Raw genomic sequence first — 16,142 nt, 5'->3', positions numbered from 1 at the left:
ATCAAAAACTGATCAAGGTCAGAAAAATCTTTGTGAAATATCAAATGTCATTTTATAACATAACATCTAACTTTCACTATCTTTTATTTTCAAGACATATACCTGTGTTTTCCTATGACATGGCTAATCAACACCTGTTCCCACAAGAGGATAGAGTCAGTTAATTATACTTCAGTGTGAATTTGTAAAGTATGTCAATATGTACCAAAAAAGGGAATGAACTAAAAAATTTAAATTATAACACTATTTTACTTGCAAAATTCATTTCTGACTTCAGCATTTCACTATATATATAGGCACAGGGACAGACAAGTAGGTAGAGAGGAAAAGTAGGTACAAAATAGGACAGTAAGCAAATCATTCAGGTTGCTGCAAGTTGCTGAACCTTCTGATTTCCATTTCACTATCCCCCTTCTCCTGTCCCAATAATGCCTTCATTAACATAAAAAATTTTTTTTAAATTTATTTATTTAATTTATTTATTTTTGGCTGTGTTGGGTCTTTGTTGCTGTGCATGGGCTTTCTTCTAGTGTGGTGAGCGGGGGCTACTCTTCGCTGCGGTGTGCGGGCTTCTCACTGCGGTGGCTTCTCTTGTTGCAGAGCATGGGCTCTAGGCGCGCGGGCTTCAGTAGTTGTGGCACACAGGCTCTAGAGCGCAGGCTCAGTAGTTGTGGCGCACGGGTTTAGTCGCTCTGTGGCATGTGGGATCTTCCCGGACCAGGGCTCGAACCCATGTCCCCTGCATTGGCAGGTGGATTCTTAACCACTGCCACCAGGGAAGCCCAACATAAAGTTTTTTATCTTCCTATTATCTTCTTTCATACAGTATTCTATACCTTCTAGAATCTACAGAATTCTATATTTCTTTCTGAGCCTAGAACTTGAGAGTCCAAGAGCTGACAAGGACCCACAGTAATTCAATCAGTTTCACCATGCACCCACCTGCCTTTCAAAAGCTGTGACAAACAGTAAGGAACCCCAAGGTATTTCTCCCAACACTACCTCAACATTTTACCATAGAAATACCACAAAGCTCCCCAAATGGTGATGGCCTATTTACAGAGTAACATTTGCCTTATTTAGTTAAAAAACATACAGTGCACTTTCTTCATACTTGAAAACAACAGACTTACACTTAGAAAAGTATGAGTATAATTCACTCACCAAAATATTGCCACGGTAACCTCTAAGATATAAAATAAACGTCACTATCAGGCTTAAACCCTGTCAGGGACTTCCTACTGCATTTAGAATGAAACAGCCCTGTCTACTTCTCCCTCCAATGCATCCCCTAAAGCTCTCATCCTCAAACACAGTTTCCACTGGAGTGGCTTCTAACAGCAACAGGTAGACACAGCATTTTCCTAACATAAGCTCTTTCTCCAGCTCTTTATTTGGCTGAAGCCTATCGATTTTCAGGTTATATCTAAAGTTTCACTTTTTCAAAGAGGCCTTTTTTGCCCAGTTGATCTAAATTATGTTTCCCCCTTTTGTTCTCTTTAATGTTGCAACACCCTGTCTTTTTCTACAAAGTATTTATCATATTTGAAGTCACATGTCTATTTGTATCAGTATTTAACTAATATCTGACTCCCTCTGTAATTTGTAAGTTCCAGGAGACAGGTACACGTGTCTATTTTGTTCACCTAGTCTGCTGGCAACATATTAAGCACTCAAATATTTATGGAATGAATTAACGCAATATAGCAGTCTTGAAGGAAAGTTTCACTTCTATCAAAAAGATTCAAAAAGAACAACTTAAGATATTGCTCTTCTAACATCAACATTCTCCTCATAAGAAAACAAAATCTTCCCCAGGTATGAGAATACATACATGAGTAGCTTCAGATTCACTGACACGAGGAACATTTATTCTTTCAGCTAGTCATTCATACCTAAAGCGAACCAAATGTTCAAGTGCCTTAAAGAAACATAATAGCAGTACAATGAAAGTGAGATGCATCTCTGGGCTATGGGATTCTCATCTATGTGATAACTCCTATGTTGGATTCTCTCCCAAAAGACAATTAGATACTTTAAGTACTTTCAGTATTATCAGATGCTGAAAGGAGTTGAACTAATCTAGGCCCATCTCAACATGGGATTTTATATCCCTCTCCCTACTTCCCCAGGGAAGCCATTCTGTTCCTAATACATAAGGTTCACTTTAACATGTCTTTTGTTTAAAAAAGTAATAAAAGCTCATTGGAAAAAGCTATATATCCAAACATATAGAAATGCATGAAGAAAAAAGTAAAAATTCCCTATTTTACAAACTGCTGCCACTAAATTCCACTATCACAGGTAACTGCTATCAACAATTGGGGTGCTTTATTTTTTAGAGTAACCAGCCATCCTGGTTTGCCTAGGACTGAGGGATTTCCCGGGATATGGGATTTTAGGGCTAAAACAAGGGTACTCCCGAGAAAACTGGGATAGCTGGTAATCCTAATTATTTTTGACTTTTACCTTAGCACATTCAAGTCCATACAGATTTTTAAAACAAGTATGAAATCGTATTAGGTACACTGTTTTGCAATGTTCTTCTGACACTCAACAGTATATTAAAAATGAGATTGTGTGTGTGCACAACCCATATGGTTTAGGTCAAATTCAGATAAAGAACCATGATTTTGCAGCACTGCTATTATGAAGGCATATTTCTCAAAGACATCTACTTTAAGAAGTGTCTCATTTTATCAAGTAACTTGTCATTCATTTAGCACTTCAAATGCCATATCCTTGATATTGAGACACCAGTAATTATAAAATATCATAAATTTAATGACAGCTTCTCAGGAAAAAAGGAACACTCTATTAAATACATATACTTTTTTACTAAACAATAGTACATATACATCTGCAAAACCATATAGCACTTCCTTCTTCAGTAATATATTAAATATTTGACTCGATGCATTCTCAACATTCAGAAGCTAAAGATTTTTGAGTTTATTTCATGGATCAACAATTACATAGTAACATGCTAACAGACTGCTTTCATAATCCATGATGCCGATTTTGACCTCCTTACCACCTTCAGTATTGACAGTATAATTCTGAAGCATATATTAGTGTTTCCTTTGTATTGGCTACTTGGTCCTACTAATAATTTCATTTTTTCCTTAAATTAATTAGACATCAATAGAAGTGAAACAGCTCTTTAAAGTCAGCTAGTATTTTGATAGGTAGATGAATGTTCAGGAACTCAGCAACGGTCCTTACATTCACTGGACCTTTGAATGTGGTCACATTAACTCTCCTAGATTTGAGACTGTCACATACAAACTATACTGAGACATACCAGTTTCTACTGCCTTTAACTGATTTGTCTGGTGTGTGACAGGCAATCTTCTGTATACATAACAACTTTATTTCAAGGCTGCTTCACTGAGAAAAATTTTTTGAAATATTTTGTAAATAAAAAAGAGGACTCTTTTTTTTGGCCAAGCGGCATGTGGGATCTTAGTCCAACCGGGGACTGAACTGGCTCCTCCTGCAGTGGAAGTGCAGAGACTTAACCACTGGACTGCCAGGGAAGTTCCGGAACTCTAAACTTTTTAGAGACAATTAAGCTAAGTGAAGGACATAATGATATGACAATTAGATGAAGAGTTATTTTGAACATCTTACAGTTTAGCACAGAAATGCTAAAATTAGAGCTCAAATTGTTTCCTTAGAGAGGTGCCATCACTTTCAAAGAAAATTCTATTGACAGTAGACTTTTCCTTTGGAATTGGTACTTATATTACCATATGCATAGCAGTCGTATAACCTGGTTCCCCCATCACACCCCAATCCAGGCTGTATGCCATTTCTTACTACTGGAGGTAATCTGGCAAATGCAAACTTCCTGCACTCTCAACACTTAGAATATGGTTTAAGAGTTCTTATTTTAGATCTTGGGAAATAAGTCTCAGGGGAAAGTTTACCTGTCCATTTTTGCTTCCTGCTGACAATAGGCTGCATAAGAGATGATGTTTTCATGGCTGCACCTCTCAGTGGCCAGAGCACCAACATAAAGAACAAAGTCTGCATCCCGGACTCCCTCTTGGTCTGGCACACCCACTGCTCCACAGGGCCACTTACCCCCACAGCAGACTCTGCATTGCTAAGCCCATGGGGGACAACAACGGAAAAACAGACCAGAGATGAGGTTAGCTATCAGGACTTTTAATTTATAATGAATCCAGACTCTAAATATGTATGATTTAATTTTTATTTATTATCCTTCAGCTTTTATCAAAAATCCATACCTCTCTCTACTCAATTCCTATTTCTAATTTTAAATTTATTTTATTAAAATTTCTACTTTATATACTATAATCATAAATGTATAATATTAATTAAAAGAAACAATTGATATTTATAAAGGGCATCCAACCAGGGTACAAAAAAGACAGCAATAGAAAAGGTTTTATTAAACCCTGAAACTAGGTGAAAATTACAAGGGACCTTCTTGTACACATTTTTTTTAGCAATTTCCCATGAATCTATAGTTACTTCAAAACTAATTAATAAAAAACTTTATTTACTGGAAGTATTTCCCTATTATAAGTAATTCATGTATCTTGTTAAAAATTCAGATAATACAAAAGTATATAAGGTAAAAAGTTAAAGTCATCTTGTAATATTACCTTTGTTTCTAGTTTTCTAAGCAAACTTTGCCCTTTTAACATACTTTTTTTAGAGAACTTCTTCTATCAAAGTTCCTAAACAATGATAATCTCCAAATTATATATAGGAAAATCAGTAAATGGTGTTTTTTTTAAGGTGTAAGTGATGCTTGTAGAGAGAGAAAAGACAGAAATTCTCATTTCATTACATTGTTTACTCTTGTTTCTCTAATACATGTATTTATAATTTTAAAATTCAATTACTTTAATCTATTAATAGTTGATATTAAGAAAAGCTGTGATTTAATAGCATTCTTTCAAATGATCTCTCATTTATTTAAAAAAAAAAAAAAATCAGGACCCCCAAGAAGATAAGTAGAAAGCAGAATTTGAAAAAGCCAAAAGAATAAAAACAAAAATACCTTAGAAAAAAAGCAAAGAAATGTGCCTTAAAATGTCTAGGAAATATCTCTAAATGTCTTAGGAAAAGAGATAAATATGTAATTAACAAGTTGTTTTAATTTTTAAACATGTTCCCAAAACCCTCTATGCTTTCAAGAAATTTGATAAAAGAAATGGAAGCTGAGTAAGTTAGCTGTATTAGTGCCAATACACAGGGTTCTAAAAGCCTTTAGTGAGCTTCAAATACTCTGAGAAAAAAATTATAAAGTAAACTTCAACTATATGCTTAATTTTGCTTACAAAGTCAATGTTTAATAATGTATTCATTTTCTAAAAGTAATGAGAGAACACAGCTCAGTAGAGAAAAGCAGCTAAAGCAATAATCATATTTTCCAAAATATAGCTATAAATTGGCTTTCTGGTTTATGCATTTAAAATTTTTATATTTTTTCTGATACAAATAATAGATGCTTAATATGAAAAATTAGAACATTACAAAAATGTATAAGTTACCAAATAAAAGCCCCCCATAATCCAACTCAATGAAAACCATTAAAATTTTAATGTCTCCAGATTTTTTAATATACATATATCTCCAGATCACTTCATAATTTTTTATATGTGTATATACACTTCTTATTTTTATTTTTTATGCTTTTATTTCAGCTTTATTGAAAGCTGAATAATTGATGATAATTTTTAATTTTTAAATGAAATAGACTAACTACCCTTACTGATTTACAACTATTTTTTTTCCATTTAAAAGCTTAACTATCTTTCCAAATCAGTATATAAAGATCTATTTCGTTCTTTTTTTTTTTTAATATTTGTGTATTTATTTTGGCTGCACCGGATCTTAGTTGTGGCATGCAGACTCTTAGTTGCGGCATGCATATGGGATCTAGTTCCCCAACCAGGGATTGAACCTGGGCCCCCTGCATTGGGAGCACAGAGTCCTACCCGCTGGACCACCAGGGGAGTCCTTCTACTTCATTCTTTAACAGCTGTGTAGTGCTCCATTATGTGGTTATGCCATAACTTAACTAATATTAATATAGGCATATTTATAGTTTTGCAAAGAATATCCTTGAACATATATTACATAGTTATAAGTATTTTTATGGAATACATTTCCAGGTTGGGTTAAAGCATACACATTATTTTTATTTGAAGAGATAATGTTAAATTGCCCTTTAAAAATTCTGAGGTATATAGTTGCTAAAAGATGTTTTGGAGGGCAAAGATAAAGTCCTAAGCAGAAATGATTCAGCAGCCCCAGAGATTAATTGAAAAAAGAAAAAAATAATTAAATTCACTTGAAAACCAATGAAAGAATAAAATCAGCACACCTAACTGTGATTGCTTTTGGTAGAGAATGAAGCTTTTGAACTTAAGTCTGTAAAATCTTCTTAGTGACAATCACAGATTGAAAATCTGTCAAAAGTTTATCCTAAAGACTAAGAACATTGCTAAGAGCAGGGTGAAATACCTGGAGGTGCTCCTCAGGTACTATAACGGGGCCACATTTTGTATGCTCTGCACATTCCTCAGTACAGCATCTATGGTGATCATTTTCCTTCCGTAGGTATTGGTATTGGTTCGTTGCACATTGTCTTCAGTTCATTTGTACATCAAAGTTTAATTACAGAAAAAAAAATTAAGATGAGTTCACAGCAGTTAAAACATTATAAAAAAACTAGTAGCTGCTATATTTAGTTCATTTATAATAGTTACTATTTTAGTTAGAAAAGTAGTCTAAGAAAGAATTTTGGTTCCGTGGCAAATCCTTCTGATCTGGGTTTTCAAACACTCAAATACTTCAAAAGCCAATACTGTACACATGAAGGAGGAAGGAAGGGGATATGGGAAAAAGGGTACAACTACACCCAAGGAAAAGATCCAGTGGGTCACCTCATAATGGAAAATCGGGGAAAGAATGATTACCCAACAGATGCTCTTTTATTCTTTTTAAATATCTTACAGTTTGGTCTCCAGGAACCAGCATAATAAAATACTCCAGTATAAAGCTCACAATTTGCCATACTGACAGAATGGGGAGGGCAGAGTACTAAACAACTGAAGAAAATGACCTGTGTGTAATGTGACATACCTACTAAGTAATATGGTGCCCGCAGGTCTACGAACCTGAAAAGTCTTCTCTAAATAAGAAACAGCTTGTGGAAAAAGTTTGGTCTAAATAAAAGTTGGAAAAAAAAAACCAGTCAGAATTACAGCTAAAAGATAAACTATATTTAAAACAAGTAAGCATAGGATATTAACGACTAAGGGGAAAGAAGGAAAAAGCCTTATAATTCTGGAATATAGGTACTAGTCAAAGGTTGTGTGACTAGGGCTGGGGAAAGACTGAGTCTAGGAGCAAAGGAATTTCCTCATTTTCTAGTTTAGTTTGGAGGAAAGAACACCAGAAAGTTCCTTCCCTACCCCATTTAAATAGAATACTATAAAATATAAATTGCAACTATTAATCTTACTTTAAATTTGAGACTGATTTAGATTATTCCAACATGAAGGTAGTTTATGTTAAGAAAATCTTATATTTAGAAGATCTACTTTAGCCTCACCCATTTCTGTGGCCCATAATGAATTGGCTTAATGTGTGTGTGTGTGCCTCTGTAACAGTTAAAAAACTTATGAGGCTAGCACCTCTATAAATGACCTTGGCATTTCATACTATCAGGCCAATTAATCTTCAGGAGAATGAGCATTTCCACCAAGAGAATAGTGTTCTCAATGTTTTTAAAACATCGTCTTTTTCATCCTATTCTAAGCATGCTCTGCTCCCCTAAAACTTAAGAGGACAAGTAAAAAAATGAGAATGATTTAATATCAAATTATAAAATGAGAAGACTAACTTAATATCAAATATGAACAAAGTTTTAGTGAGTGCATCACAAAAACACCTTGGTGATAATGAGAAATACATTCACTACCAACACCTTTTATTCAGTCATTCACAAAATAGTCATGTGTAAGTTTTTCATTACTGAAGTAAAATTTACATACAATAAAATGCACCATTTTAAGTGTCCAATTCAAGCTATGAGTATTTATTACATACCTTTACAAGGTGTCTTTTCTCAGGGAGCAACCTGAAAATGATGACATAAAACATAAAGATTGCCATGCTGAGGGCAAACCACTGTCTCATTTTTGTTCAGAATACAAATGGCAGGAGTCCCAAGGAATGCTTTGTGGAAGCATGCCATATCAGTCCCTCTAAATTTCAGTGAGCATTTCACAGTTGATCACATACTGTCTCATTCATTTGGGAAGTTAAAGACAGGGAAAGACATCAGCTACTCCCAATAGCTCTTCATAAACTACTACAGATTCATAATTTATCTCTTTTCTGGACACCCTCTTACTCTAAATTAAAAATTAGGCTATATCATCTCTCTGGTTAATAATTTTGTAAATGTTATTATTATTGTATATATTAGTATTTTGTCTTATTGTTCCTCCAAGTACTTAAGTGCCTTCCAGGTCTGTTATTGACCACATAAGTAGATATACACTGGTGTGTTTAAATTATTCATGATGTATAGATTTAAATCATATCCCATGGCCTTCATCTTTCTAAACTAAAAAGCATATTTAGCTTAATTCCATTTTGAGGGTGCATTAGCATCTAGTTCTATTTATGGAATTCCAGGTAACAGATGAAAATATTTTCAATAGTTTGATTCTTAATAAAAAAGATGACAAATAATGGTGTACTTACTCTTCAATACTTTTATCATAGACAGTCTTGATTCTTAAATGTTCATTAACATCTCTTTTTACAACATGATTTGCCTTAAGATGGACCTTATTTATGACCTGAGAAAAAGGAACAGATTTGAAAAAAATGTATAGATTAGCTAATTGAGGTCCCAACTTAAAATCAGTAAACTAAATTCCAAGTGTAATACCCAGAAAAAATACAAGAACTAAATAAATTGAGAGACAGTTCATGCTCATGGATAGGAAGACTCAATATTATCAAGATGTCAGTTCTTCCCAACTTCATCTATAGATTCAATGCGATCCCAATCACAATCCCAGCAAGTTATGTTGTGCATATCAACAAACTAATTCCAAAGTTTATACAGATGGCAAAAGACCAAGAATAGCCAACAAAATGTTGAAGAAAAAAACAAAGTTGGAAGACTGACACTACCTGACTTCAAGATTTACTATAAAGTTACATTATCAAGACAGTGTGGTACTGGCAAAAGAAATAACAAATAGACCAATGGAACAGAACAGAGAGCCCAGAAATAGGCTCACATAAGTACATTCAACTGATCTTTGACAAAGGAAAAAAGGCAATACAATGGAACAAAGATGGTCTTTTCAACAAATGGTGCTGGAACAACTGGATAGTCATATGGGGAAAAAAAAAATGAATCTGGAGACAGACCTTACATCTTTCAGAAAAATTAACTCGAAATGGATTATAGACCTAAAATGTAAAACACAAAACTATATAAAACTCTTAGAAGATACCACAGGAGAAAAACCAGATGTCCTTGGATACAGTGATGACTTTTTAGATACAGCACTAAAGGTATGATCCATGAATTAAATAATTGATAATTTCAACTTTATTAAAATTAAAAACTTCTGCTCAATGAAGGTTAACATCAAGAGAATAAGAAGACAAGCCACAGACTGGGAGAAAGTATTTGCAAAAGACAAATCTGATAAAGGACTATTATCCAAAATATACAAAGAACTCTTAAAACTCAACAGTAAGAAAATGAGAGACTTCCCTGGCGGTCCAGTGGTTAAGACTCTGCGCTTCCAATGCAGAGGGCCCAGGTTCGATCCCTTTTCGGGGAACTAAGATCCCACATGCCATGCCCAGCGCGGCCAAAAGAAAGGAAAAGAAAATGAACAACCCAAGTAAAACATGGGCCAAAAACCTTAATAGACACCTCACCAAAGAAGGTATATGGATGGCAAGTAAACATACGAAGAGACGTTTCACATTATATGTCATCAGGGAAATGCAAATTAAAACAACAAGATATCACTATACACCTATTAGAATGGCCAAAATCTGGAACACATATGATACCAAATGCTGCCAAGGATGTGGAGCAACAGAACTCTCATTCATTGCTGGTGGGAATGCAAAATGTACAGCTACTTTGGAAGACAGTTTGGCAGTTTCTTACAAAACTAAACATACTTTTACCATAACCACCCAGCAATCATGCTTTTTGGTATTTACACAAATGAGTTAAAAACTTATTTCCAAACAAAAACCTGTTCATGATGTTTATAGCAGCTTTATTCATAATTGCTACAACTTAGAAGCAGCTAAGATGTTCTTCAAGAGGTGAGTGTATAAATAAACAGTGGTACATCCAGACAATGGAATATTATTCAGAGCTAAAAAGATGAGCTATTAAGCCAGGAAAAGCCATGGAGGAACCTTAAATGCATATCAGTAAGTGAAATAAGCCAATCTGAAAAGGTTACATACTATATGATTCCAACTATATGACATTCTGGAAAAGGCAAAACTATGGACACAGTAAAAAGATCAGTGTTTGCCATGGATGGAGGGGTGGGGGATTAATAGAGCACAGAGGATTTTTTGAGGGCAGTGGAACTACCCTGTATGATACTGTAATGATAGCTACATGTCTTTATACATTTGTCCAAACCCATAGAATGTACAACACGAAGGGTAAATCCTAATGTAAACTATGGACTTTGGGAGACTATGATATGTCAATATAGTTTCATCAATTATAACAAAAGTACCACTCTGGTTGGGGATGTTGATAATAGGGGAGTCTATGCATGTGAGGAGGAACAGAGTATTTGGGAAATCTCTGTACCTTCTTCACAATTTTGCAGTGAATCTAAAACTGCTTTTAAAAAATAGTCTTTAAGGGCTTCCCTGGTGGTGCAGTGGTTAAGAATCTGCCTGCCAATGCAGGGGACACAGGTTTGAGCCCTGGTCCGGGAAGATCCCACATGCCGCGGAGCAGCTAAGCCCGTGCGCCACAACTACTGAGCCTGCACTCCAGAGCCCGCAAGCCACAACTACTGAACTCACATGCCACAACTACTGAAGCCCATGTGCCTAGAGCCCATGCTCCACGACAAGAGAAGCCACCGCAATGAGAAGCCTGCGCACTTCAACGAAGAGTAGCCCCCACTCGCCATGACTAGAGAAAGCCCGCACGTAGCAACAAAGACCCAACACAGCCAAAATAAATAAATAAATTAAAAAAAAATAGTCTTTAATTAAAAAAAAAATGAAGATGAGAAGACAATGGAACAAATAGTTAAAGTGCTAAAAGAAAGATGTTCAATACTGAAGTCTATCTCCAATGAAACTACCCTTCAAAAATGAAGAGGAAATAAAGATATTTCAGATAAACAAAAATTGAGAGAATTCATCACCAGCAGACCTCCACTACAGGAAACACTAATGGAAGTTCTTCATGGTAATGGAAATGACACTAGAGGGTAACTTGGATCTTGTCTCAGTTCAGGCTGCTATAACAAAATACCATAAACTGGGTGGCTAACAAACAACAGAAATTTACTTCTCACAGTTCTGGAGGTTGACAAGTCCAAGATCAAGGTGCCAGAAGACTGGGTGCCTGGTGAAGGCCCACTTCTTGTTTCTTAAGGCCATAGTCTGGTTGTACCCTCTGGCAGAAGGGGCAAGGAGCTCTTTCATAAGGGTATTAATCTCATTCATAAGGGTTCTGCCCTCATGACCTAATCATCTACCAAAGACCCCATCTCCTAACCATTATATTGAGAGTTAGGCTTTCAACATATGAATTTTGGGGGAACACAAACATTCAGTATATACAAGATCTGTAGGAAGGAATGTGGACAAGTGGAAATGATAGGTAAGTAAATACAAAAGTCTATTGTGTAGAAAACAGTTAACATAGCAGGCCTAAGACTACTATCTTTAGAAAGACCTGCTTGCAAGTTTGACCTTTCACTGGTCCCGGAATTTGAATGGTAAACAGTCCCTACACTGACATAAAACTTCCCTAAGCAATAAGGCAGTCTCATTGTGCCCAAGCTGTTAATAGAAATAATACAGTTTATGCTGAACATCTGTTTACTTCTCAGAGTCAGGAATGTTAGTGACTGAAACTGTGCCTACATGACCAATCTCCAATAAAAACCCTGGACTCCTAGACTCAGACGAGCTTCCCTGTAGACAATTTGTGCTTGTTCTTACAAGTTACTGCTAAACGGATTAAGCATGTCCTATGTGACTCCACTAGGAGAGGACTCTTGGAAATGTCAACAAAAATTCAACTAACAATCAAGTTAAGAAGAGAAAAGTGTATTTAATTTGGGCCAAACTGAGGATTATAACCTGGGAGATAGACTCTCAGAAGTTCTGAGAACTGTTATGCCTGTTAGAAGTCAAAGGCACAGTCATATACATTCTCAAGACAAAGAATCATACATCAAAATGACATACTGATATTTTACATAAAGTTCACCAAAGATATATAGTCCAGGTAAGCACGTACAAAGGCAAAGAGAACAGTAAGTCACTACGGCCCCCTACAGAGTTGGGAAAGAATGGTATTCTTTTAAGAAATTACATTGCTAGTGCCAGAAGAAAGGGAAAAAAATTGATCTTTACGGTCCAGCAGGCATTCCCATCTTTGAGGAGGTCTGTTTAATGTGTAATTCAGATGCACACAAGGAGGGAGGGAGGAGGCCCAAACAGACACAGAGACAGAACTTTATGTTTAAATTTTCTTGTCCTGCCTTAAAATACACATTTTATTTCATCAGAAGCTTGTGTCCGGTTTCCTTCAGTTTTTGCTCCAGGAGCCTTTTCTTTTCACTGATTGTGCTTGATATGTATCCTTTCACTGTAATAAATCTTAGCTGTGAGTACAACTATATGCTGAGTCCTGTGAGTCATTCCAGCAAATCACCAAACCTGGGGTGGTTTGGAGACGTTCAACAGAATTATACACATATTTCTTTTCTTCTTTTCATTTCTTTAGAGACATTAACTGTTTAAAACTAAAATTATAAAATTGCAATTGTGAGATTTATAATATATGTAGAGTTATTATATATTACGGTAATAGCAAAAGGACAAGGAAATAGTGACACTATACTGTTGAAAAGTTCCCATATTTAACATGGCTATAAACTTTAAGTAGATGTCATAAATTCAAGATATATATTATAATCAATAGAGCAAACATTCAAAAATATATTGCATTTTATTGTTGGTTAATTACACCTCAATTTAAAAAGTAAAGCAATGAGATATAGCTAAAAAGTAAACAAAGGACTTAAAACAGAATACTAAAAAACAGAAGGCACAAGCAGTCAAGTGAAACAAAGAAAAAAAATAGCTAAACTGCCAATCCAAACCCAACCATGTCAAAAATCACATTAAATGTAAACATTAAATGTAAAAGGACTGAACATTCTTGTTAGAAAGGAGAGACTGTCAGACTAGACAGAGCAAGATGCAACTATTTGCTATCTATAAGAAGTCCATTTTAACTATAAAGACACAGAAATTGAGAGTATAAGGATGGAAAAACACACATCATGTAAAGACTAATCAAAAGAAAGCCAGAGTGCCTATATTAGTATTAGACAAAGTGTATTTCAAAACAAGGAGTATTAATTACCAGGAATAAAGAGAGGGCAGTATGTAATGCTAAATGGGTCAATTCACCAAAAAAATAACAATGTAAAATGTGTAAACACCTAACAGCAGAGCTGCAAAATACGTGAAGCAAAAACTAAAAACTGAAAGGAGAAATAAACAAATCCACAATTATAGCTGGTGACTTCAACATTCCTATCTCAGTAATCAACACAAGTAGACAGAAAATCAGTGAGGACATGGGAGACCTGAGCAGCACTACAACTAACTTGACCTAAATGACATTTATAGAACCACCTGCCCCAACATCAGCAGAATGTACATTCTTCTCAAGTACACACAGAATGTTAACCTGGTTAGATTTTTGGCTATAAAACATTTTTTACTATAAAACAATCCTTAAGTAATACAAAAAACTGAAATCATACAAAGGATGTTTGCTATCCATAACTAAATTAAACTAAAATGCAATTAGGGAAAGATAACTGGGAAATCTCCAAATATTAGAAAATCAAACAACATTTTTTTTTTTTTTTTGTGCCGCACCACGAGGCCTTCGGGACCTTAGTTCCCAGACCAGGGATTCACTGTGCCCCCTGTAGTGAAAGCTTGGAGTCATAACCGCCAGGGAATTCCCGAACAACAAACTTTTAAATTATTCTTAGGTTGAAGATGAAGTCACAAAGGAGATCAGAAAATATTTTTAATTGAATGATAATAAGATTACAAGCAATTAATATTTGTGTGATGTAATTAGTGATTAGAAATTTATAACTTTAAATACTTATATTAGAAAAAATAATCTCAAACTAATGACCTAAGCTTCCACCTTAAGAAACTAGAAAATGAAGGGCAAATTAAACTCAAAGAAAGCAGAAGAAAGTAAATAATAAAGAACAGAAATCAATTAAATGGAAAACAGAAAAATGATAGAGAAAAATCAATGAAACCAAGAGGCGGTTCTTTGAGAAGATCAATACAATTGATATATCTCTAAGCAGACTAAGAGAGATGATACCAATTACCAATATCAAGAATGAAACAGGGCATATCACTGTAGACTTTACAGACTGTGATACTGTGATTTATAATAAAATATATATATTTGGTCTTTGCCCCATTTTTGGAATTTCCTAAGACCTCTGGAATTTCCTAAATGATAAAAGTGATCAGGTGTCTTTTGTCATGTTAATGAGGTAACTTTTGGAAGCACCTAAGGGTGGAGACTGGTTACCAGTGGAGCCAAGCATGTGAATAGAAGATTGGAACTTTCAGTCCTTCCCACCCCCTCTAACCTCTGAGGAGAGGAGAGGGGCTGGAGATCAAGTTCAACCACCAATGCCCAATGATTTAATCAATTATATCTATGTAATGCCTACCTAAAACCCGAAAGGATGGGGTTTGGAGAGCTTCCAGGGTGGTGAACACATGGAGATTCCGGGAGAGTGACATGCTCAGAAAGCACAGAAGCTCTGTGCCCTTTCTCCATATGTTGCCCTATACATCTCTTCCATCTGACTGTTCTTGAGCTACATCCTCATATAATAAACCAGTAATCTAGTAAGTAAAAATTTTCTCTGAGCTCTGTGAACCTCTTTAACAAATTAATCAAAACCAAAGAGGGGGTTGTTGGAACTTCCGATAGCTGGTTGGTCAGAAGCACAGGTAACCACCTGGACTTACATTGGATCAAATAGGGGAGAAGGGGCAATGCTGTAGGTCTGAACTCTTAACCTGTGTAATCTGATGCTATCTCTGGGTAGGCAGTGTCAGAATTGACATGAATTGTGGGACACTCACCTGGTGTTGGAGAGTGGTTTGGTGATGTGTGGAAAACCCTTGACACATTAGAACTGGTAACTCAGAACCCTTTACAGACATTTAAAAGATCAAATGGGAACATTAAGAAAACTGTATTTCCATAAATTTGGCAACTCTGATGAAATGAAATTCTTTGAAAGATATGACTTACCGAAACACAATCAAGAAGAAATAGATAACCTGAATAGTCCAATATCTATTAAAGAAAATAAGTTCATAGTTTATAACACTCCAATAAAGAAAATTCCAGGCTGAGATACCTCCACTCATGAATTCTACTAAACATTTAAGGAAAAAACAATACTGCTTGTATACAAACTCTTTCTGAAAGTAGAAGAGGAAGAAATATTTCCCAATTCATTCTATAAGGTCAGCATTACCTTAATACCAATCCCAACAAAGCTACAGAAGGAAAAAAAACCAAGTACAAACCAATATCCTTAATGAATACATATGCAAAATCATCAAAAAAACACTAGCAAATGAAATCCAGCAAAATGTAAAAAGGGTAATACATCATGATCAAGTGGGGTTTTATCTCAAGGGGATGCAAGGCTAGTTCATCATTCAAAAAATCAATCAATGTAACTCACAATATCAACAGAACAAAAAAAAAAAAGCTACATGATTATAACAATTGATGCAGAAAAGACATTTAA

At 35.2% G+C, this 16,142-nt stretch overlaps 1 protein-coding gene across 6 annotated transcripts in view; it reads right to left on the bottom strand.

The window, feature by feature from the left end:
* Window positions 1-16,142, bottom strand: part of LMLN (leishmanolysin like peptidase) — a 135,052-nt gene that overhangs the window by 103,481 nt on the left and 15,429 nt on the right. For all 6 annotated transcript variants that reach the window (XM_082458604.1, XM_082458600.1, XM_082458599.1 and 3 more), the window contains exons 2-6: window positions 8,761-8,858; window positions 8,098-8,128; window positions 7,129-7,211; window positions 6,508-6,631; window positions 3,933-4,111 (exon numbers count right to left, since the gene is read on the bottom strand). In XM_082458604.1, coding sequence (XP_082314730.1) covers window positions 3,933-4,111; window positions 6,508-6,631; window positions 7,129-7,211; window positions 8,098-8,128; window positions 8,761-8,858 — 515 coding nt within the window. The remainder of the gene's footprint in view (window positions 1-3,932; window positions 4,112-6,507; window positions 6,632-7,128; window positions 7,212-8,097; window positions 8,129-8,760; window positions 8,859-16,142) is intronic.

This window comes from Balaenoptera physalus (assembly GCF_965194825.1).
Source record: "Balaenoptera physalus genome assembly, chromosome: 4".
NCBI lineage: Eukaryota > Metazoa > Chordata > Mammalia > Artiodactyla > Balaenopteridae > Balaenoptera > Balaenoptera physalus.
Note: the sequence above shows the minus strand (reverse complement) of the source record. Positions and strands in the feature narration are given on the sequence as shown.